This window comes from Cervus canadensis, chromosome 2 (genome assembly GCF_019320065.1).
Source record: "Cervus canadensis isolate Bull #8, Minnesota chromosome 2, ASM1932006v1, whole genome shotgun sequence".
Lineage (NCBI taxonomy): Eukaryota > Metazoa > Chordata > Mammalia > Artiodactyla > Cervidae > Cervus > Cervus canadensis.
In genome coordinates this window covers 14,048,816-14,067,331 of record NC_057387.1, presented here as the reverse complement: position 1 = coordinate 14,067,331, position 18,516 = coordinate 14,048,816, and the positions used below count along the sequence as shown (strand labels likewise).

At 39.6% G+C, this 18,516-nt stretch overlaps 1 protein-coding gene across 1 annotated transcript in view; it reads right to left on the bottom strand.

Annotated features, from left to right (window-relative positions):
- The window catches only part of LOC122432374 (GON-4-like protein), a 37,808-nt gene extending 19,961 nt beyond the window's left edge, over positions 1-17,847 (bottom strand). Inside the window, 5 exon segments of the mRNA XM_043454258.1 lie at positions 908-1,011; positions 1,619-1,659; positions 9,352-9,450; positions 15,375-15,896; positions 17,724-17,847. Of these exon segments, the coding sequence (XP_043310193.1) occupies positions 908-1,011; positions 1,619-1,659; positions 9,352-9,450; positions 15,375-15,896; positions 17,724-17,760 (803 nt within the window). The 5' untranslated portion in view covers positions 17,761-17,847.
- Positions 17,848-18,516: the final 669 nt, after the last annotated feature.

Genomic DNA, 18,516 nt, shown 5'->3' with positions numbered 1-18,516 from the left:
AGGGAGCTGGTAAAGGACAGGGAAACCTGGCATGTTGCAGTCCATGGGGTCACAAAGAGTCGGACATGACTGAGTGACTGAACTGACTGAATTGATGACTGATACTCCTGACTTTTACGCATTGGTTAGTATACCTAGCCTTTTTCAGTAAGTTGCATGTTACCTGAAGGTCTAGCTCTCAGGTGGATCCTAAGCTCTCTAGTTAGGTAATGCTGTCAAGGGAAAGCACAGGACTAATTAAAGGCTATGAGTCCTGGAGTTTGCTTTTTTCTACCCATGGCACAAACCGTGCCCTGACATCTAGCCAGGACCTAATGATAGTATGCTGCTGCTGAGAGTGGGTAACAACAAAGTACGGGTGAACTCTGCAGACTCAACACAAATATGGGGGGCATTAAAGCCTCTAGATGGGACAACAGAAGGGCTAATTCATGTGAAAAGGGCAGTATACACTTTTGAGACTCCAGGGCATTACTGCAGGCGCTTCATGGTTTGCTCAATTAATGCCCTGGAGAATAACAAAGGTTCATTAACTTTTACTAGATGTTAACAGCAAACAGAAGAACAAAAGGGACATAGTGGATATTAAATTTTGGGGTAGCTTCTGTGGCTGGCCACGCAGAGTCCTACACACCTCTCCAGCACCACTCACCTGGAGAAGCTGCTGTGGATGCCAGCTACTGCTTTTTCTCCCTTCCCAAACAGATACAGCTTGGTCTGGAGATGCACTGCCCCATAAGAAGGAGAATTATTCACTTCACACCCAACACCCCCATGGAGCTCAGCGTCCTTATATCAGTAACAGGAGGTAGTCAGGGATGAGAAACTGTTAACCAAAACTTCTCCAAACATTCTCAGACATACATTTTTCCTCTACTCCAGGTCTCAAGGTCTTTGGTTAGCCTACCGTAAGGCTTGAGGGGTGTTAAAGTTAGGCCGAGGCTCAGCCACACGTCCCTCCTCTTCTGGGCCGTCATCTTCCATGCTGGAGAATCCCATCTCATCTTGAAACTGACGGCAAAGGAAAAGAAGGATTTTCTTGGGGAATGGGCATGTAAAAGTCACTCCAACACCAAAAAAATAAAAAATAAAAAAAAGTCACTCCAACAGTGACAGGGGAAAATGCAGACTGGTTTATAGGACTTTAATAATGCTGGCACACAGAAAGAACTTGCATTGGATCCCTTCTCACTTCTGAGCTCAACCAGTCCAGCACATGGCATAATTTTCATGCCAGAAAAAAACTTTCTCACTTGGTCAACTTGTAATGGTAAAGACAGAGCATGGATAACTCAAAATGATCAGATTATCTTTCAAGAGAGAAATTTATGAAAAAAGAAATTATAATTAGTTTGCAATCTTTAAGGATGTGACAGTTGAAGATGCTATGTAAAAGCTCGTAAGGAAAACATTACTAAGATATGGATATTCAAAGTTCATTAGTTACCAAAATTCTCCTGTCACTATATTCTCTCCTGGATGGACTGACAGGGGAATGGCTTGGTCAGACCTGGTCAGACCACTGTTCTGGAGAGAGAGGCCCTGAGACCAAAGGACAGAGCTTGCTGGAGAATCCATCTTTCGTGTCCAGAGTTCTCGTTCAAAGATCACTACTCACAGTTTCAAACGACTCTTCCATCAGTTCATTCATGTCCTTTTCTGCAAAAAAGCCAAATAGTATGTTGTTGGCACATACTTGTTTCATTTTGCAATACAGGGAATTCCAGGAAAACAAAGAGAGTTATTTTTAGCAAGGCTTTTGACAAAATCCTCAAATGTATTAATATCCATGATTCACTCATTCATTTAAAAACATTTATTGAACAACAATTATATGCCTTAATCCCTGTTCTAGATGCTCAGATATATGACAGAAACTCTCATGAATGAAGCTTAAATTCTAGAGGGAAAACAAACAAAAACATAAGGTAGGCAATTTTTTTTTAATTTATTTATTATTTGTGGTCACCCTGGTCTTTGTTGCTGTGTGCGGACTTCCTCTAGTTGCGGAGAACAGGGGGTACTCTCTAGTTTGTGGTGGCATGGACTTCTCACTGCAGTGGCTTCCCCTGTTGCAGAGCACAGACTTGAGGGAACTGGCTCAGCAGTTGCGGCGCATGAGCTTAGTTGCCCCAGTGCATGTGGAATCTTCCCGCACCAGGGACTGAACCCATGTCCCCTGTATTGGTAAGTGGATTCTTGACCCCTGGACCACCAGGGAAGTCCTACATGATTTTATGAGATAAATTCATAGTCTGCTGGCCTATCCTACTGAATGGAGTCAAGAGAGAAGTCTCCAGTAATGTGTCAAAGGACTCTATCTTTGGACCAGCAATGCCATTAACAACCGAAAACACCCAGAATACACACTTTTCAAATTTGTAAATGATACAAAGCTGGAAGGAATCACCAAACCAACCAATGACAGATTCGAAATTCTAAGTTTTCTCAAATTAACTGGATGAAACGGAACAGGGATAAACAAGTCATACATTTAGGATTTTCAAAAATCAGTTTATTAAGTGCACAAAAAGGTAACATGGCTTAAAAACAATTAATCTGAAAAAGGCCTCAAAAAAAAAAACAAAAAAAAAACAAAAAATAAATGAAAAAGGCCTCAATTTTTTTGGTTGGCCTTCAGATCAATTCTAGAGGACTGTGATCATTTCTATAAAAGCCCTTCTTAAGAAGGCATTAAAAAGCTAAAATCCAAATGTTTATGAGGATATGAATCAACTGGAACTCTAAAAAGAATATAAAAGACCTTTGGAAAAAGGCAATTTCTCAGAATATACAGCTACTGTATGACCAGTGATTCCTCCCCTAGAGAGCTGACCGAAGGAAATGAAACATTGGTTCACAAAACTAACAAGAGAACATATACACAACGGAATATTACTCAGCCATAAAAGGAACACATTTGAGTCAGTTCTAATGAGGTGGATGATCCTAGAGCCTATCATACAGAGTAAGTCAGAAAGAGAAAGTTAAATATAGTATACTAACACATATATATGGAATCTAGAAAGATGGTACTGATGAATTTATTTGCAAGGGAGCAATGAAGAAACAGACATAGAGAACAGACTTATAGACAAGGGGAGAGGGGAGGAGAGGGTGAGATGTATGGAGAGAGTAACAGGGAAACTTACATCACCATACGTAAAATTGATAACCAACGGGAATTTGCTGTATGTCTCAGGGAACTCAAACAGGGGCTTTGTATCAACCTAGAGGGGTGGGGTGGGGAGGGAGATGGGAGGGAGGTTCAGGAGGGAGGGAACAAATGCACAGCTATGGCTGATTCATGTTGATGTCAGACAGAAAACAAGGTTCTGTAAAGCAATTATTCTTCAATTAAAAAATAAATTAAAAAAAACAAGAAAGTTCAGAACTATCTTTATTCAAGACAGACAGAAATTAGAAAGAATTAGGTGTCCATCAACGACTGGGGATTGATGAAAAATAAACAAATTGGTATATTTCTACACTGGAATCCAACTCAGCAATAAAAAGGAAGAAATTAAATAATACAAGCAATACACATGAATCTCAGAAACATGCTAAGTGAAAGAAGCCTTACACAACACAACACATACTACATGATTCCATTTACATGAAGTTTTAAAACAGGCAAACACCTAATCTGTGATAGAAAAAAACAAAACTGTGGTTGCACCTGAGAGAATGGTCAGGGAACTGATCTTGAGGGGCCAGTAGGTACTTTAGGGGTGATAAATATCTATCTTGTTAGGGGTTTCACTCATCAAACCTCACTGAATAGTACACTTAAGATTTCTATACAATAATGTGTATAAACATACCTAAAAAGAAAAACTGTAAACAAATATTCAGTTCTAACTCATGATGCATGTGGGCTAAGTAGCTTCAGTCGTGTCTGATTCTTTGCAAACCAATGGATTGTGGCCCGCCAGGTTTCTCTTTCCATGGGATTCTCCAGGCAAGAATAATGGAATGGGTTGCCATTCCCTTCTCCAGGGGATCTTCCCGAAGGATTGAACCTGTGGTATCTTATGTCTCTTGCATGGGCAGGTGGGTTCTTTACCACAAGCACCACCTGGGAAGCCCCTAATTCATGATACGTATGATGAAATGTTTAGATATCTACAACTCACTATGAAATGCTTAAAAAAAAAAAAAGATTAGGAGATGGATAGAGAAATAAGTGAAGAGCTGCATAATTAATATATGAAAAGTTAACTATAGAAACTAGGTGGTGAGAATAAGTTTCATGATAAAATGTAATGAGGGAGAAATTTTCTTAAAAACAAAGGCTAGAATCCAGAAGAAGGTTAACTTGGGGGTTGAAGTGTGGAAAGTCTGAAATGTAGAGAACTAAAGAAACTTGGTATGTTTAGCACAGTAAAGAAAAAAATGTAGGAAAAGAAATATACTATGCACATTTGGGGGTAAATCACATTCTTAGCAACAATGGACAAAAAGAGAAATATAAAAGATAGATTCAAGTTCAATAAGGAAAACGTTAACTGAGGAGGTGTTTGAGAGTAGGACACACTATCTGCAGAACTGATGAACTCCCTGTCACCTGTTCCCCAAAAAGATTCAAAGGCCACATCAGAGAGGCCATGAAAATGCTTACGTGGGAAGAAAACATATGTAACCACGGGAAGCTTGCCAAACTCTGTGATTGCATACTATAGTAAAAAGTGATCTCTTGCAGTTCTTGAGTATTCTTCATCAAGTTTAGCACAATACCACAGACCTTGAATAACAACCATGGGACCCATACGAAGTGCCACTAGTGATGCTGGGAAGTGCTCCCAAGAAGCACTGAATTGCTTGATAGGTACCAGAGACTGCAGTCTGCAGCTGTGATTTCCTACCATTTCAAGATAAACGAAGCCAGTTTAAGGACCTTTGTAAAAAAGAAAAGGAAATTCATGAAGCCATAGCTGAAGCTATGCAAGCAGGTGCAAAAACCTAGCGCTTTTTGCAAAATACTTTTTTATCAAGTAGGAAAGGACAAGGGCAAATATAAGGAAGAAACAATTGAGAAGATGCAGGAATAAAGTCATCTTGTCTACAGCTTTCATTAAAAACTGTTAAAATGAAAAAAAAAAAAAGAGAATGCAACTTTTAAGTGGGTGGAGGATTGCTATAAGAAAGACATACCTATCGGAGACGATTTGAGAAACAGCAAAGTCATTATACAACTTAAAGCAAAAGGAAGGTGAAGAACATAAGGCTAGAGAATTTAATGCCAACAAAGGATGGTTTGATAATTTTAGAAAGAGGTTTGGCTTAAAAACTGTCAAGATATCAGGAGAAGCAGCCTCTGCTAATGCAGAGGCAGCAGACAAGTTCCCAGATGGCATTAAGAAAATCATTGAGGAGAAGGAGTATCTGCCTGATCGGTTTTTAGTGCAGATGAAAATGCCCTAATCTGGAGGAGGGGGAAAAAAAGCCACAAAGGACATTAATTGGTAAGAAAGAGAAGCAAGAACCAGGATGTAAGGCAGGAAGGGAGACACTAAGTCTACTGTTCTGTGAAAATGCAGTCAGGTTTATGACCAGGACTGCCCTTCTCTATAAAGCTGCTCGCCCCAGCCTTGAAGGGAAAAGATAAAACAGAAGCTACCAGTCTTTGGATATTAAAAAAAAAAAAAGAAGGCCCTTTCTCTGAATTGGTTCCATCAATGCTTTGTCCCTGAAGTCAGGAAATACCTTATTTTTTAAGCTTCTTTTCATATCAGACAGTGCCCCTGGCAACCCAGAACCCCATGAATTCAACACTGAAGGCATCTAGTGGTCTACTTGCCTCTAAGCCCGTCTCCAATTCAGCCTTTAGATCAGGGGTCATAAGGACCTTAAAGGTGCATTATACATGATATTCTTTTTTGTTTGTTTGTTTGTTTTTATTAGTTGGAGGCTAATTACTTTACAATATTGTAGTGGTTTTTGCCATACATTGACATGAATCAGCCTACACATGATATTCTATGGAAAGGATTATCACCAATACACAAGTGCCCCTATGGAGAGAACATCACGTAAGTCTGGAGGAAGGATTACACTATGGAAGATGCCAACACTCTTAGGGAAAAAGCCAAGAAAGCCATCAAACCTGCAACAACAAATCCCCACTGGAGAAAACCGTGTTCAGAAGCCATGCATGAATTCACAGGATTTACGACGGAGCCAATCAAGGAAATCATGAAAGAGATTGTGAATATGGCCCCAAAAAGATGGGGGTAAAGAGATTCAAGTTTTGGATCTTAGAGAAATTCAAGAGCTAACAGACACCACACCACAGGAATTAACAGAAGATGACTTGATGGAGGTGAGTGCTTCCAAACCAGTGCCAATGAGCACTGATATAAGACAAACTAATATAAGACAATCTGGCAGAAGAGTTCTGATTATTCAAGACTCTTTTTTCATTTCTTTTACATGGAGACTTCATGATACACACTCTGAAACCAAAGCACATGGTGGGAGACGGATTGGTACCACACAGAAACATTTTTAGAGAAATGAAAAAGCAAAAAAGTCAGACAAAAATTACGATGTATTTCCACAATGTCACATTCTCTGCTTCCTCATCAGCCTCCACCACCTCTTCTGTCTCACCACCCCTGCAACAGCAAGACCAACCCCCCTTCTTTCTCCTCTTCCTCCTCAGCTGACTCAATGTGAAGACAAGGAGGATAAAGGCATTTTTCATGATCCACTTCTACTTAATTAACAGTAAATAGTCACCATGCCAACAGTTAATAAACTTACCTGTTGTGTATATATGTGTGTCTTTCTGTGAAAATCTAATAACTGTATGGCAAGAACTGTATAAGATGTTTTTGTGTCATCATCATTATCATTGCCTAACTATTAGAACATCATGGGCAAGACTTATACTGAAATGAATAGCCTACCCTTACATAAAGTGATATTTAATATAAAATTAACAATGTGTTAGCTTTATTACTGATGTATAACTTTGCTTTCAAAGAGTTACATTACCTTGTAGTATGCCTCTCTCTTGTAATCAGAGAAACCTTGTATCAGCCTCTCATATTTTTTAAAATGTAACAATGTTTACAATCCTGTACATGAATATTGACTCAATGTTACTTTTGTTCAGTCATTAAGTCATGTCTGAGTCTTTGCAACCCCACAGACTGCAGCACGCCAGGTTTCCCTGTTCTCTGCTATCTCCCAGAGTTTGCTAAAACTCATGTCCCCTGAGTGGTGATGCTATCTAACCATGCCATCCTCTGCTGTCCCTTTCTTCTTTTGCCTTCAATTTCTCCCAGCATCAGGGTCTTTTCCAAAGAGCTGGCTCTTTGCATCAGGAGGCCAAAGTATTGAAGCTTCAGCTTCAGCAACAGACCTTCCAATGAATATTCAGGGTCGATTTCCTTTAAGATTGACTGGGTTGATCTCCTTGCCATGCAAGAGACTCTCAAGAGTCTTCTTCAGCACTATAGTTCAAAAGCATCAATTCTTCAATGCCCACTCTTCTTTATGGTCCAACTCTCACAAACATACATGACTACTGAAAACACCATAGCTTTAACTATACGAACCTTTGTCAGCAAAGCACTGTCTCTGCTTTTTAATATGCTGTCCAGGTTTGTCATAGCTTTCCTTTTAAGGAGCAAACATCTTTTAATTTTATAGCTGCAGTCACCATCTGCAGTGATTTTGGAGCCCAAGAAACTAAAATCTGTCACTGCTTCCACCTATCCCCCTCCTGTTTGCCATGAAGTGATGGGACCTGATGCCACAATCTTAGTTTTTTTAAGGACTATAATACTGTATGCCATAAAATTTCTGTAACAATTCATTCATCTATAGGTCAGGGTACTGTGAAGCAATCCTATCAATTACACTAGGCTACCACCAAGCCATCATAGTGTTGCTTCTTCATTATCAATGCATGAATCCTTATACCAGTAAATAAATACAAATTTCTTTATCACATCATCTTTTCATTTTTCATGTCCAGTTGACACATATGCCTACACTCTTCTGTATCATATAGGACAATATTAATATAATGACAGATGATTTATCCTGTAAACAGACAACATAAACTTACAGTATCAATAAATACAGTATTACAAATGTAGTTGTCTTCCTTATGATTTTCTTAATAACATTCCTTTTCTCTGGTTTACTTTATTGCAAGAATCCTCCAGCCTTTTTACACTTTTTGTTTGATTCTTCCTCTAACTTTAACTGTCATAACAAAATAAATGGAAGATCTTCATTAAAAAAAGGCACTCTAATCTCAAAAATGACATGAAAGATAAACTAAAGCAACAAAACAAAACGTAAGTCCTAAAGGACTGTGCTCACATAATTCTCTTTGGACAAAGACTTGCATTGTTTAGGTACATAATAAACACTTTGGCATACTGATAAAGCTCTCTTCATAACCTTGTCAACAGCCAACGTTTTACCTGCACCATGTGGTGTTTACTATCCCAGGACAGGGGATACAAATCAACAGTTCCTGAAACATGTTACCCATTATTGGCAAACTAGCAATGGGATAATTTTTTAAAAAATGACTCAAGCCAAGTTATCTGTTTCCCATGCCTCCAATCTTGTTCTCTTCACCCACCAAATCAATAAATTAAACTGGCATTAAATCAAAGTGATGTTTCTAGAATCCAAGTCAGTTCCTACTGATTTCCTGCTTCAAACTCTTTGAGCTCTCCTTTTTGACAGATCAAAAATCAAATCTAAGGTTCAAGACCTGAACACTGCTTAACTTTCCTATCATCACTCACTCAGACAACTAAATCAAACTTACTATTTTCGAAACACATGTATTGTTGTTTCATAATTTCATGGTCTGCAGACATTCTTCTATTTGCAATATCCTTCTCTGGCCCCATTTGCCAAAAATTTCTTACTGCTCCTTCTAAACTAAGATGAAACATCTCATTTTGTGAATCATTCCCTAAGCCATAGTATACATAGGACACTATATACCCTTTTCTAGGCCACCAGGGTACCTTATACACAAGCTATTATAGCTCCTATCACTGTGTACTGTAGCTGTTTCTGTCTGTATCCCCCTGCTAAGCTGACATCCTACAGGCAGAGGCCATGTCTTACTCATTTCGGTACAATCGCTGCCAAATACTGGACTCAATACGTGACTGTGGGGTGTATAAATGAGTAACTGAAAGGATTCCTGAATATATATGTAAATTTAAAGAATTATAGAAATAAATGGTAGAGGAAACTTAAATGTCTTAATCTAAGTGGGCTACAAGCTTCACCCTCAAAAATCCGCAAAGTACACAAAACTAGATGTGGAAAAGTCAAGAGCAGGACTCATAACACACACAGACTCACTGGTGACTCTTACTGCCCGGTCAGTGCGGAAGTCCTTTGCATCTGGTCCATCAAGTTCTTCCAGGAAATTATATTCCGGATTGTCATCATTTGCCTCCTCTAGGAAAAGAAAATGTTTCAGATACTTTTTCCCAACCGTGAACTCATCTCTCTAAAGAATATTTAAGATGTTCAGCCCCATAAGAATCTATTCCAATATAGCACACTTATTCTGAAGATTACATCTTTTATTTATTTTTTGACCATGCCACGAGGTTTGCAATATCTTAGCTCCCTGACCAGGAATTGAACCCAGGCCCACAGCAGTGAAAGCAAAGATTTCTAACCAGTGGAACACCAGGGAACTCCCTATTCTGCAGTTTTTACACAACTTAGTCTTTCTTTTTTTCCCTCACTGCCAGTGTACAAATCATTTCCCATAGCTGATTCATCTCACCTATTCTCCTTACTAACCTAAGTTCCTTCCTTCCTTTGAACAAGTCTCTCCCAACATGAAGCCTATACAACCCACTGGACCAATCTCATCCACTGAGGGCAGAAACCAAAACGAAGGAGGAACACAACACTAAACCCTGGGAAAAGGAGACCTCAAGTACAGTAACTTACCAAAAAGTGAAAAGATAGAGAAATACTGTGCAAATGAAGGAACAAAGTAAAAACTCACAAGACCAAATAAATGAAGAGGAAATAGCCAAACTGCCTGAAAAAGAATTCAGAGTAATGATAGTAAAGATGAGCCAAAACCTCGAAAGCAGAATGGAAAAAATGACAGAATCAATGAACACATTTAACAAGGACCTAGAAGAAATTAAAAAATAAACAGGGACAGACAATACAATTACTGAAATTAAAAATTCTCTAGAAAAAAATCAATACTCAAGTAATTAAGGTAGAAAACAGATAAGTGAGCTAGAAGATAGAATGGCGGAAATAACTGCTGAAAAGCAGAATAAAGGAAAAAGAACGAAAAAAATTGAGGATAGTCTCAGAGACCTCTGGAACAATACTAAACACAACAACAGTCGAATTATAGAGATCCCAGAAAAGAGGAGAAAAAGGGTCGAGAAATTTTTTGAAGAGATCATAGTTGAAAACTTTCCTAACATGGTCAAGAACAGTCAATCAAGTCCAAGAAGCACAGAGAATCTCATTTACGATAAACCCAAGGAGAAACGCACCAAGACACATACTAATCAAACTAACAAAAAATAAAAACAAAGAAAAAATATTAAAAGCAGCAAGTGAAAAGCAATAAATAAATTGGAGAAGGAGTTCATCAAGGCTGTATACTGTCACCCTGCTTATTTAACTTATAGGCAGAGTATATCATGTGAAACGCTTGGCTGGATAACCCACAAACTGAAACCAAGACTGCCGGGAGAAAGATCAACAATCTCAGATATGCAGATAATGCCACTGTAATGGCAGAAAGCAGAGGAACTAAACAGCCTCTTGGTAAGGGTGAAAGAAGAGTGAAAAAGCCTGGCTTAAAACTCAACATTCAAAAAACGAAGATCATGGCATCCAGTCCCATCACTTCATGGCAAATAGATGGGGAAAATGTGGAAATAGTGACAGATTTTATTTTCATGGGCTCCAAAATCACTGCAGATGGTGACTGCAGCCATGAAATTAAAAGATGCTCCTTGGAAGAAAAGCAATGACAAACCTAGAAAGCATATTAAAAAGCAGACATTACTTTGCCAACAAAGGTCTGTATAGTTAAAGCTATGGTTTTTCCAGTAGTCATGTATGGATGTGAAAGTTGGACCATGAAGAAAGCTGCATGAAGAAAGCTGAGACCAAAGAATCGATGCTTTCGAATGGTGGTGCTGGAGAAGACTCTTGGAGACCCTTGGACAGCAAGGAGATCAAACTAGTCAATCCTGAGGGAAATCAATCCTGAATATCCATTGGAAGAGCAGATGCTGAAGTTGAAGGTGCAATACTTTGGCCACATTGGAAAAGACCCTGATGCTGGGAAAGACTGACGGCAGGAGGAAAAGGGGGAGACAGAGGATGAAATGGTTGGATGGCATCACCTACTCAACGGACATGAGTTTGAGTAGTGAAGGTCAGGGCAGCCTGACATGCTGCAGTCTGTGGGGTCACAAACAGTCGGACACGACTTAGCAACTGAGCAACAACAACACACAAGGGAAACCCCATACGATTAACAGCTGATCTCTCAGCAGAAACTCTGCAGGCCAGAAGGGAATGGCAGGCTATATCTGAAGTACTGAATGTGAAAAACCTACAACCAAGATTACCTTACCTGGCAAGGATCTCATTCAATATTGATGGAGAAGTCAAAAGCTTTACAGACAAGTAAAAGTTAAAAGAGAATTTAGCACCGCCAAACCAGCTTTACAACAAATGTTAAAGGGACTACTATAGACAGGAAACACAAAAGAAGGAAAAGACCTACAAAAACAAATCCAAAACAATTAAGAAAATGTCAATAGGAACACATATATCAATAATTACTTTAAATGTAAATGGATAAAACGTTCCAACCAAAAGACACAGACTCCTGAATGGATACAGGAACAAGACCTATATACATGCTGTCTACAAGAGACACTCTTCAGACCTAGAGACACATATAGACTGAATGTGAGAGGGTGGAAAAAGACATTCCATAGTAATTCTCATATAGAGACCTTAAAATAAAGAATATTACAAGAGATAAGGAAGGACACTACATAATGATCAAGGGATCAATCCAAGAAGTAATTTGCTTACTGCTAGTAATTTACTTACAGCTTCAAATTGGTAACATGAAAATAATTAGCTGAAAACTGTAAAAACCAACTGACTGTAAGCTGAAATCTACCTAAGTTAATCATTTTTAGAAGACAAAGAAAGGAGAAAAAAAGACTCAAGGAGAAATTAGGGTATGTAAATCAATTTTAAAAGAACAATTAAAATTCTGTGAGAATAAACACCAATCCAGAGAAAGGTTTAATCACTAACACCTGCAGCCTAGAAACATAATTTAACAGTGTATATCAATTGTAACACAATGCTGATACTTCAGAATAACCTAAATGTTTTTCTGCTTTTTCCCCCACATAATCATAATCAAAAAACCAAAATGTTACTTAAACGAAAGCAAAACAACAAAAAGAATAGGCACTAAATTATAATAGCAATTACTCTGGGGCTTCCCTGGTAGCTCAGTTGGTAAAGAATTCACCTGCTAATTCAGGAGACACCAGTTCGATTCCTGGGTCAGGAAGATCCCTGGAGAAGGGATAGGCTACCCACTCCAGTATTCTTGGGCTTTCCTGATGACTCAGCTGGGAAAGAATTTGCCCACAATGCGAGAGACCTGGGTTTGATCCCTGGGTTGGGGAGATCCCCTGGAGAAGGAAACAGCTACCCACTCCAGTATTTCTAGCCTGGAGAATTCCATGGACTATCCATGGGGTTGCAAAGAGTCAGACATGACTGAGCAACTTTCACTTTCACTCTGAGTAGTAAGATTATCAGTGATTTTTATTTTTTTCTTTCAACTTTTCAATATTTTCCAAAATGCACATATATGAATTTTCAATCTTTCTTCTTTCTTCCTTTCTGCTTTTTATGTGACATGTCTATTTGACCAAATAATGTTACTTGGCGGGGGGTGGGGGGGGGGCGGTGGACGGGGTGGTGGTAAAAGGGAGTCAAAATGTACTTCTTTGACTGGTATTATTTGCTTAGTCACTAAGCTGTGTCCACCTCTTTTGCAACCCCATGGATTGCAGCCTACCAGGCTCCTCTGTCCATGGAATTTCCCAGGCAAAAATACTGGAGTGGGTTGCCATGTCCTTCTCCAGGAGATCTTTCTGATCCAGGATCCGTACCCGCATCTCCTGCACTGGCAGGCAGATTTTCTTTACCACAGAGCCACTGAGATGGTGGTATTACTTGTACATACAGCTAACAGAAGTATTACAAGGTGGGAGAATCAACTTTCAATTATCCAGATTAATGAGGGGTAGTAGCATTACTGATAATACTAAAACAAACATGTTTATTTTATCTACATTTGATATTTTTTATTTTATTTATCTATTCTTGGATATTAACTGACAATTAAACCCCCTTGAACCCCTACTTAGTTTCACACTCCGTCTCTAGCATTCTAATTCTGCATTTTCTTCATTCCTTCTGGTCTTCATGTCACAAACACACCACAGCCAAGGAGAAAATTTAAGTCATGTGGTTGCAAGACTAGCTATTTCCATTTTCACTCCACTGCACAAATTATCACTGGGACTTTCATCCTTCACTCTTTAATTTCATCATTTGATTTCCTTTTCCCAAAATCTCTCCTAAATCTACTCTCAAAGATCAACCTTTAAATGTAATATTTTTCTCAGGTATCAATGTATCTCCTTTGTCACTAACTTTTTTTTTTTTTTTGGTCACTAAGTTTTATATAAAGTACCTGCACTTAAAACTCTCCTGCCTCCGTGACTTTCACTATTATTGATACTTCTCAAGTTTACCCTTCTCTATCATCTTCTGCCATGTTCCTTTCCATGAGAAGAACCACAATCAAAACTTTTTTAGTTCTACCTCTTATCAAACTTCAATCTCAGTTTTCTATTTTTCCCTGATGGCCCCAATGTCACCTCACACTCCGCATATCTAAAGCTGAACTCATTTTAACCCCTCAAATAACTCCCCACGAAGGCATGCTTCACCATCCCCCAACCCAGATAAATTAAATATTATCAGTCTCTGAGTAACATTAATTCTTTCTTTCTAATGTCTCTAAGACACACCCTTTCTTCTCTATCCTTACTACCAACATCCTACATCAATACTTTACAAGGTCTCAAAGGCATAACAGCATGACTCTGTATAGTAATCTGAATTTATCCTTTCTTTTTGAAACAGTGTTACGCTCCCATACAAACACAGCAGTTTTACGTGTTTGTAGAAAATGCTATTCTATTTCCACTCCTTTACCCTAAACCATCAAATTCTATCAATCCACCAAGATCCAGTTTCAAAAATCCTAATTACCTGTACCTCACTTCCATTCAATCACATATTGTCTTAAACTGCACCAAATGAATTAGGTGCTTGTGTCTTCTCTTCCCAACTAGATTATAAACATTCTGAGGTCAGAAGTATGCCTTCTGCTTCTTTTATTTATTAGTGAGCTATAACCTTCAGGAAAAGTTCAAACATTCAAGCATAAAAAACAAAGCCCATCACAATCTAAACACACTCTAACACTCTGAAGTCATCTTTAACTACCTCTCCTGCCTCTGCTCAGACTGTTCTTCAGCTAAGAAAACTCCATGCCACCATTGCATCAAATCACAGTTCATCCTTCAGGGCCTAAGGGTTATGGCATCTCTGGAGAGCCTTACCAAATGCCATAGGCAGTTGTCTTTCCCTTATAGCTGCTGCCCCTCCTCAAGGCCCACTTCATAAACAGCCACCAAATATCAATAGACATACATAGTTCATCCCTACAGAAATGATGAAAAGATAAAAAGGAAGGAAAGAGGGCCTCCCTGGTGGTCCAGTGGTTAAGAATCCACTTTGCAATGCAAGGGACACTGGTTCCTGATCCCTTCTCTAGGAAGATCCCTCAAGCTGCGTGGCAACTAAGCCTGTGTGCTACAACTACTGACTACACCTAGAACCCTGCTCCACAGTGAGAGAAGCCACTGCAGTGAGAAGCCTGCACATGACGAGAATAGCCCCCACTCTCTGCAATGAGAGAAAGCCCATGTGCAGCAACAAAGACACACCACAACCAAACAAAGAAACCTTAAAAAAAAAAAAAAAAAAAAAGGAAAGACTATGGAAGATGATCAAGGAAATGGAGGGGAGAAGAAAGTTTCTACCCATTCAAAATGTTCAGTGCTAACCCTTACAAAGATAAGGCTCCAATTCCAAACCCAACCAGCATCCCCTTTCAGAAATGCTATTTTGTAAAGGCACTGCAGAGAGTGCAATGACAAGCTGGTACTAACAAGGTAAATGTAAGCCAAAGATCTTCCATGTCTTACCTCCTTCTTCCTTGACTTCTCCACTAGGCTTTTCTGAAAAAAGTTCCCTTGCGATAGGATGATCGCCTCTGTCTTCTTGAGTAACTGACCCAGGTCTGAGTGTAATTTTCTTCCCTCTCCTTGAGCTAGTGGCCTGAAGTTTTCCTTTACCAATGTGTGTATTTACAGGCTGAGAAGACTCCAAGGAAGGTAGGGTGATTTCCTGAGAGATGGCCACATCCACAGCTTCCAGAACTGCAACATTTGTGCTGTCGGTGAGCATCCTAGAGCTCAAAGATGGGTCCTCCATACCAAGCTGAATTCTGGCAACCTGCACGTCAAGGTCAGCTGCTCTGCCATGACTTGGACTCCAGGACAGGGACACTGACCCCAGGTCTTTAACTTGGTCAGATTCTGGTTTAACAGCTAACTGAAGGTCTAAGTCATCTTCCTCCTGGCTGCCCTGATGTTGTGGGGACTCTGTCAACGTAGTTCTTCTCTTCTTACAGGGCAACATTTTCCAAGTCCCACTTTTGTTCCATCCTGAAAGGATAAAGGCAAGTTCTTATCACCTTCCTATTAATTAATGGTAATAAATTCCCTCAGGTATACTTTTACTTATTCAATTTCAAACATGAACACTGTACTTTACACCAAATGCAATCTCCCATTAGGTGGGAAGTGAGAGACTGAATGCGTGAGTTCAAATCCTAACTCTATTACTGATCAGTGTGTTATCTTGCCTGAGTGACTTCACCTATCCAAATTCTGGTTTCCTCAACTATAAAAGATAATAATTTGTCTAACCTTATGGAGTTGTTATAAGAATTAAATAGTAAATGATTAGTAAGTGTTAGCTATTACTATTACCATCAGGGAGGTAGGATAGCGTGATGTTGAGAGCAAACTGTGGAGTCAGACCATCTGGATTTGTTTCCCAAATAAGCTTTGTGACCTTGCATAAGTTACTTTACCTGAATTTCATTTCTTCAAAATGAAATAAAAATAGCACTTCTGTCATTAAATAGTAATTTACTAGATCAATAAATGTTTGCCATTGTTGCTTTTTTTTTTTTCATTGTTGCTTTTATAAACAGGTATTTCCCTTAACAAAAAGAATCCAAAAGCAAAGTGTGGTTGTTTAAAAAGGTTAGACTATATTAACAAAAATTTTGTATTGAAAACAAGAGAGATTCCTAACTTTTGTGTACACTATGTTATTTCTGAACAGCTGACTTCAATTCCAATTATCACACTTTAATGGCAACACTAACCTAAAGTGGAGGTTAACTTCTCATATGTTCTTATAGCATCTATTTGCAAACCTCTTTTTTTGTACGTACCACTTTTATGATTGCTTCTTGGCTCTTTCCCACCAGTCCCCCACAAACTATGTGCTTTTTTGAGGGAAAAGATTCTTTCAATGAGTACCCCTAGTACTCAGCAATATCTGCCCTATTGGAGACTATCAGTAACTACTGTTCCCTGAATGAATGAATGAGTGTGTGAATTTCCTGTTTTGTGCATACTCTATGCAGGTTGGACCAAGAGCATATGAAAACTACCCCAAAAAACTTCATTCTCAATAAGATAGGTCCAAGAATAGAACATGCTGCCTTGTGTTACAGTGAGTTCTTCATCATTAACAATGTTCAAGTAAGGCCTGAATGCCCATCTACCGAGGCAGTAGATGAAAACCTGGACTAGAGGACGGCAACATAAAAGTGCTCTCTGAGAGCTTGAACTATAAGGTTAGTTTTAAACTGCTTTAATTCCGTTTCTCCAGGACACTGGGAGAGATTCCCCAGCCCAGACCAAATGAACTTTTGTCCATATCTTGATAATCACAGTTGAATTAACAAGTAAAGATTCCTCTGCTAAGGGAATGGTAAGGGAGAATTAAGGATCGTGGCATTAGTTTAGGCAAGTCATATTGCAGATAAATCACTGAGGTCCAAAAAGGCGGGGCTTGGGGGGGCGGGGGATGTAAAGAAGAAAGGCAGCTACAATTCAGTCAGTAGCCTGTAGGGATCAGCTCAGGCACTTCAAACACAAAAGAGGTTTAAAGAGGCCCCCTCTTCGGGAACTGCAGTCAAACCAGCAGGGTGAATGAATGCAAACACCGAGGCAGCCCCAGCGCGAACCCCTCCTGGGCAAACATTTCACAAAGTGGTACAAACTGCGCTTTTCAACTCAGCGCCTAGCGCTGACTCAGTCCCCACTCCCAGCTAGACGTCTTCACTCCCCAACGTCTGTCACGCACCCCGCACCAGCCCTCAGACCCGACCGCCTCAGGCTGAACACCCTTCGCCCGGACGTCCGCTCCACACTGCCTCTTCCCGCCCTACAGGACACAGCCCGCACCCTCACCAGCCGGCCCGCTCCCGCGGAAGCTCAGCTCCCTCATCACCGGAAGTCAGACAACGGCAGCCACTTACTAACGCGTCCCCGGGTCGCGGTGCGCCGCGTCGGGGTGTCAAGGAGCACGCTCCCAGCCCAGGCGCCATTCTATTTTAGGGCACAATGAAGCGAAAGCGCGAGTACTTCCGTTGTTGGCAAAAATATTTAAAGGCACTAGCTTGCTTTCTCTGTCCACTGAGCTATCCTACTCAAAACAACACTGGGAGTTTAAGGTTCAGTGGTTTAAGTTGACAGTACTCACTGCAAGACACCTGGAATATGCAACCAAGGAAATGGAGAATTCATAAAATTTAAGAAAGAGAAATCCTGGGTTACAAATAGTGCAGTTTCCTGAATAAAGTGAAGGTAGTCTTGAATTCAATCCATAGTAATTATTCTTATGTGTATAATACACTCCTTACAAAATGCTTTCACTTACGTTATCAATGGTGGCTTTTTGTTTGTTTGTTTTTTTAATCTTTACAATAAATTCTATGGGACAATGGCTATTATACCTTCCGGTTTATACAGGACACATTTTAGGCTCAGCTGGGTAGATGATTTTTACAAAGATACACAGCTATCAGATGGAATCAGGTATCCTGACTCTCGCTTCTGATGCAGTAATCCGGTGTCCAGGGAGGTACTTGGAGCATAGTCGAAGGCCAATAAATTCAATATATGTGCTTTGATGTTCTCTTTTCTCTTTCCTAGAAGGACAGAAGGTCAAAACTAGAAAAGTACATTCAACTCTCTCACTTTA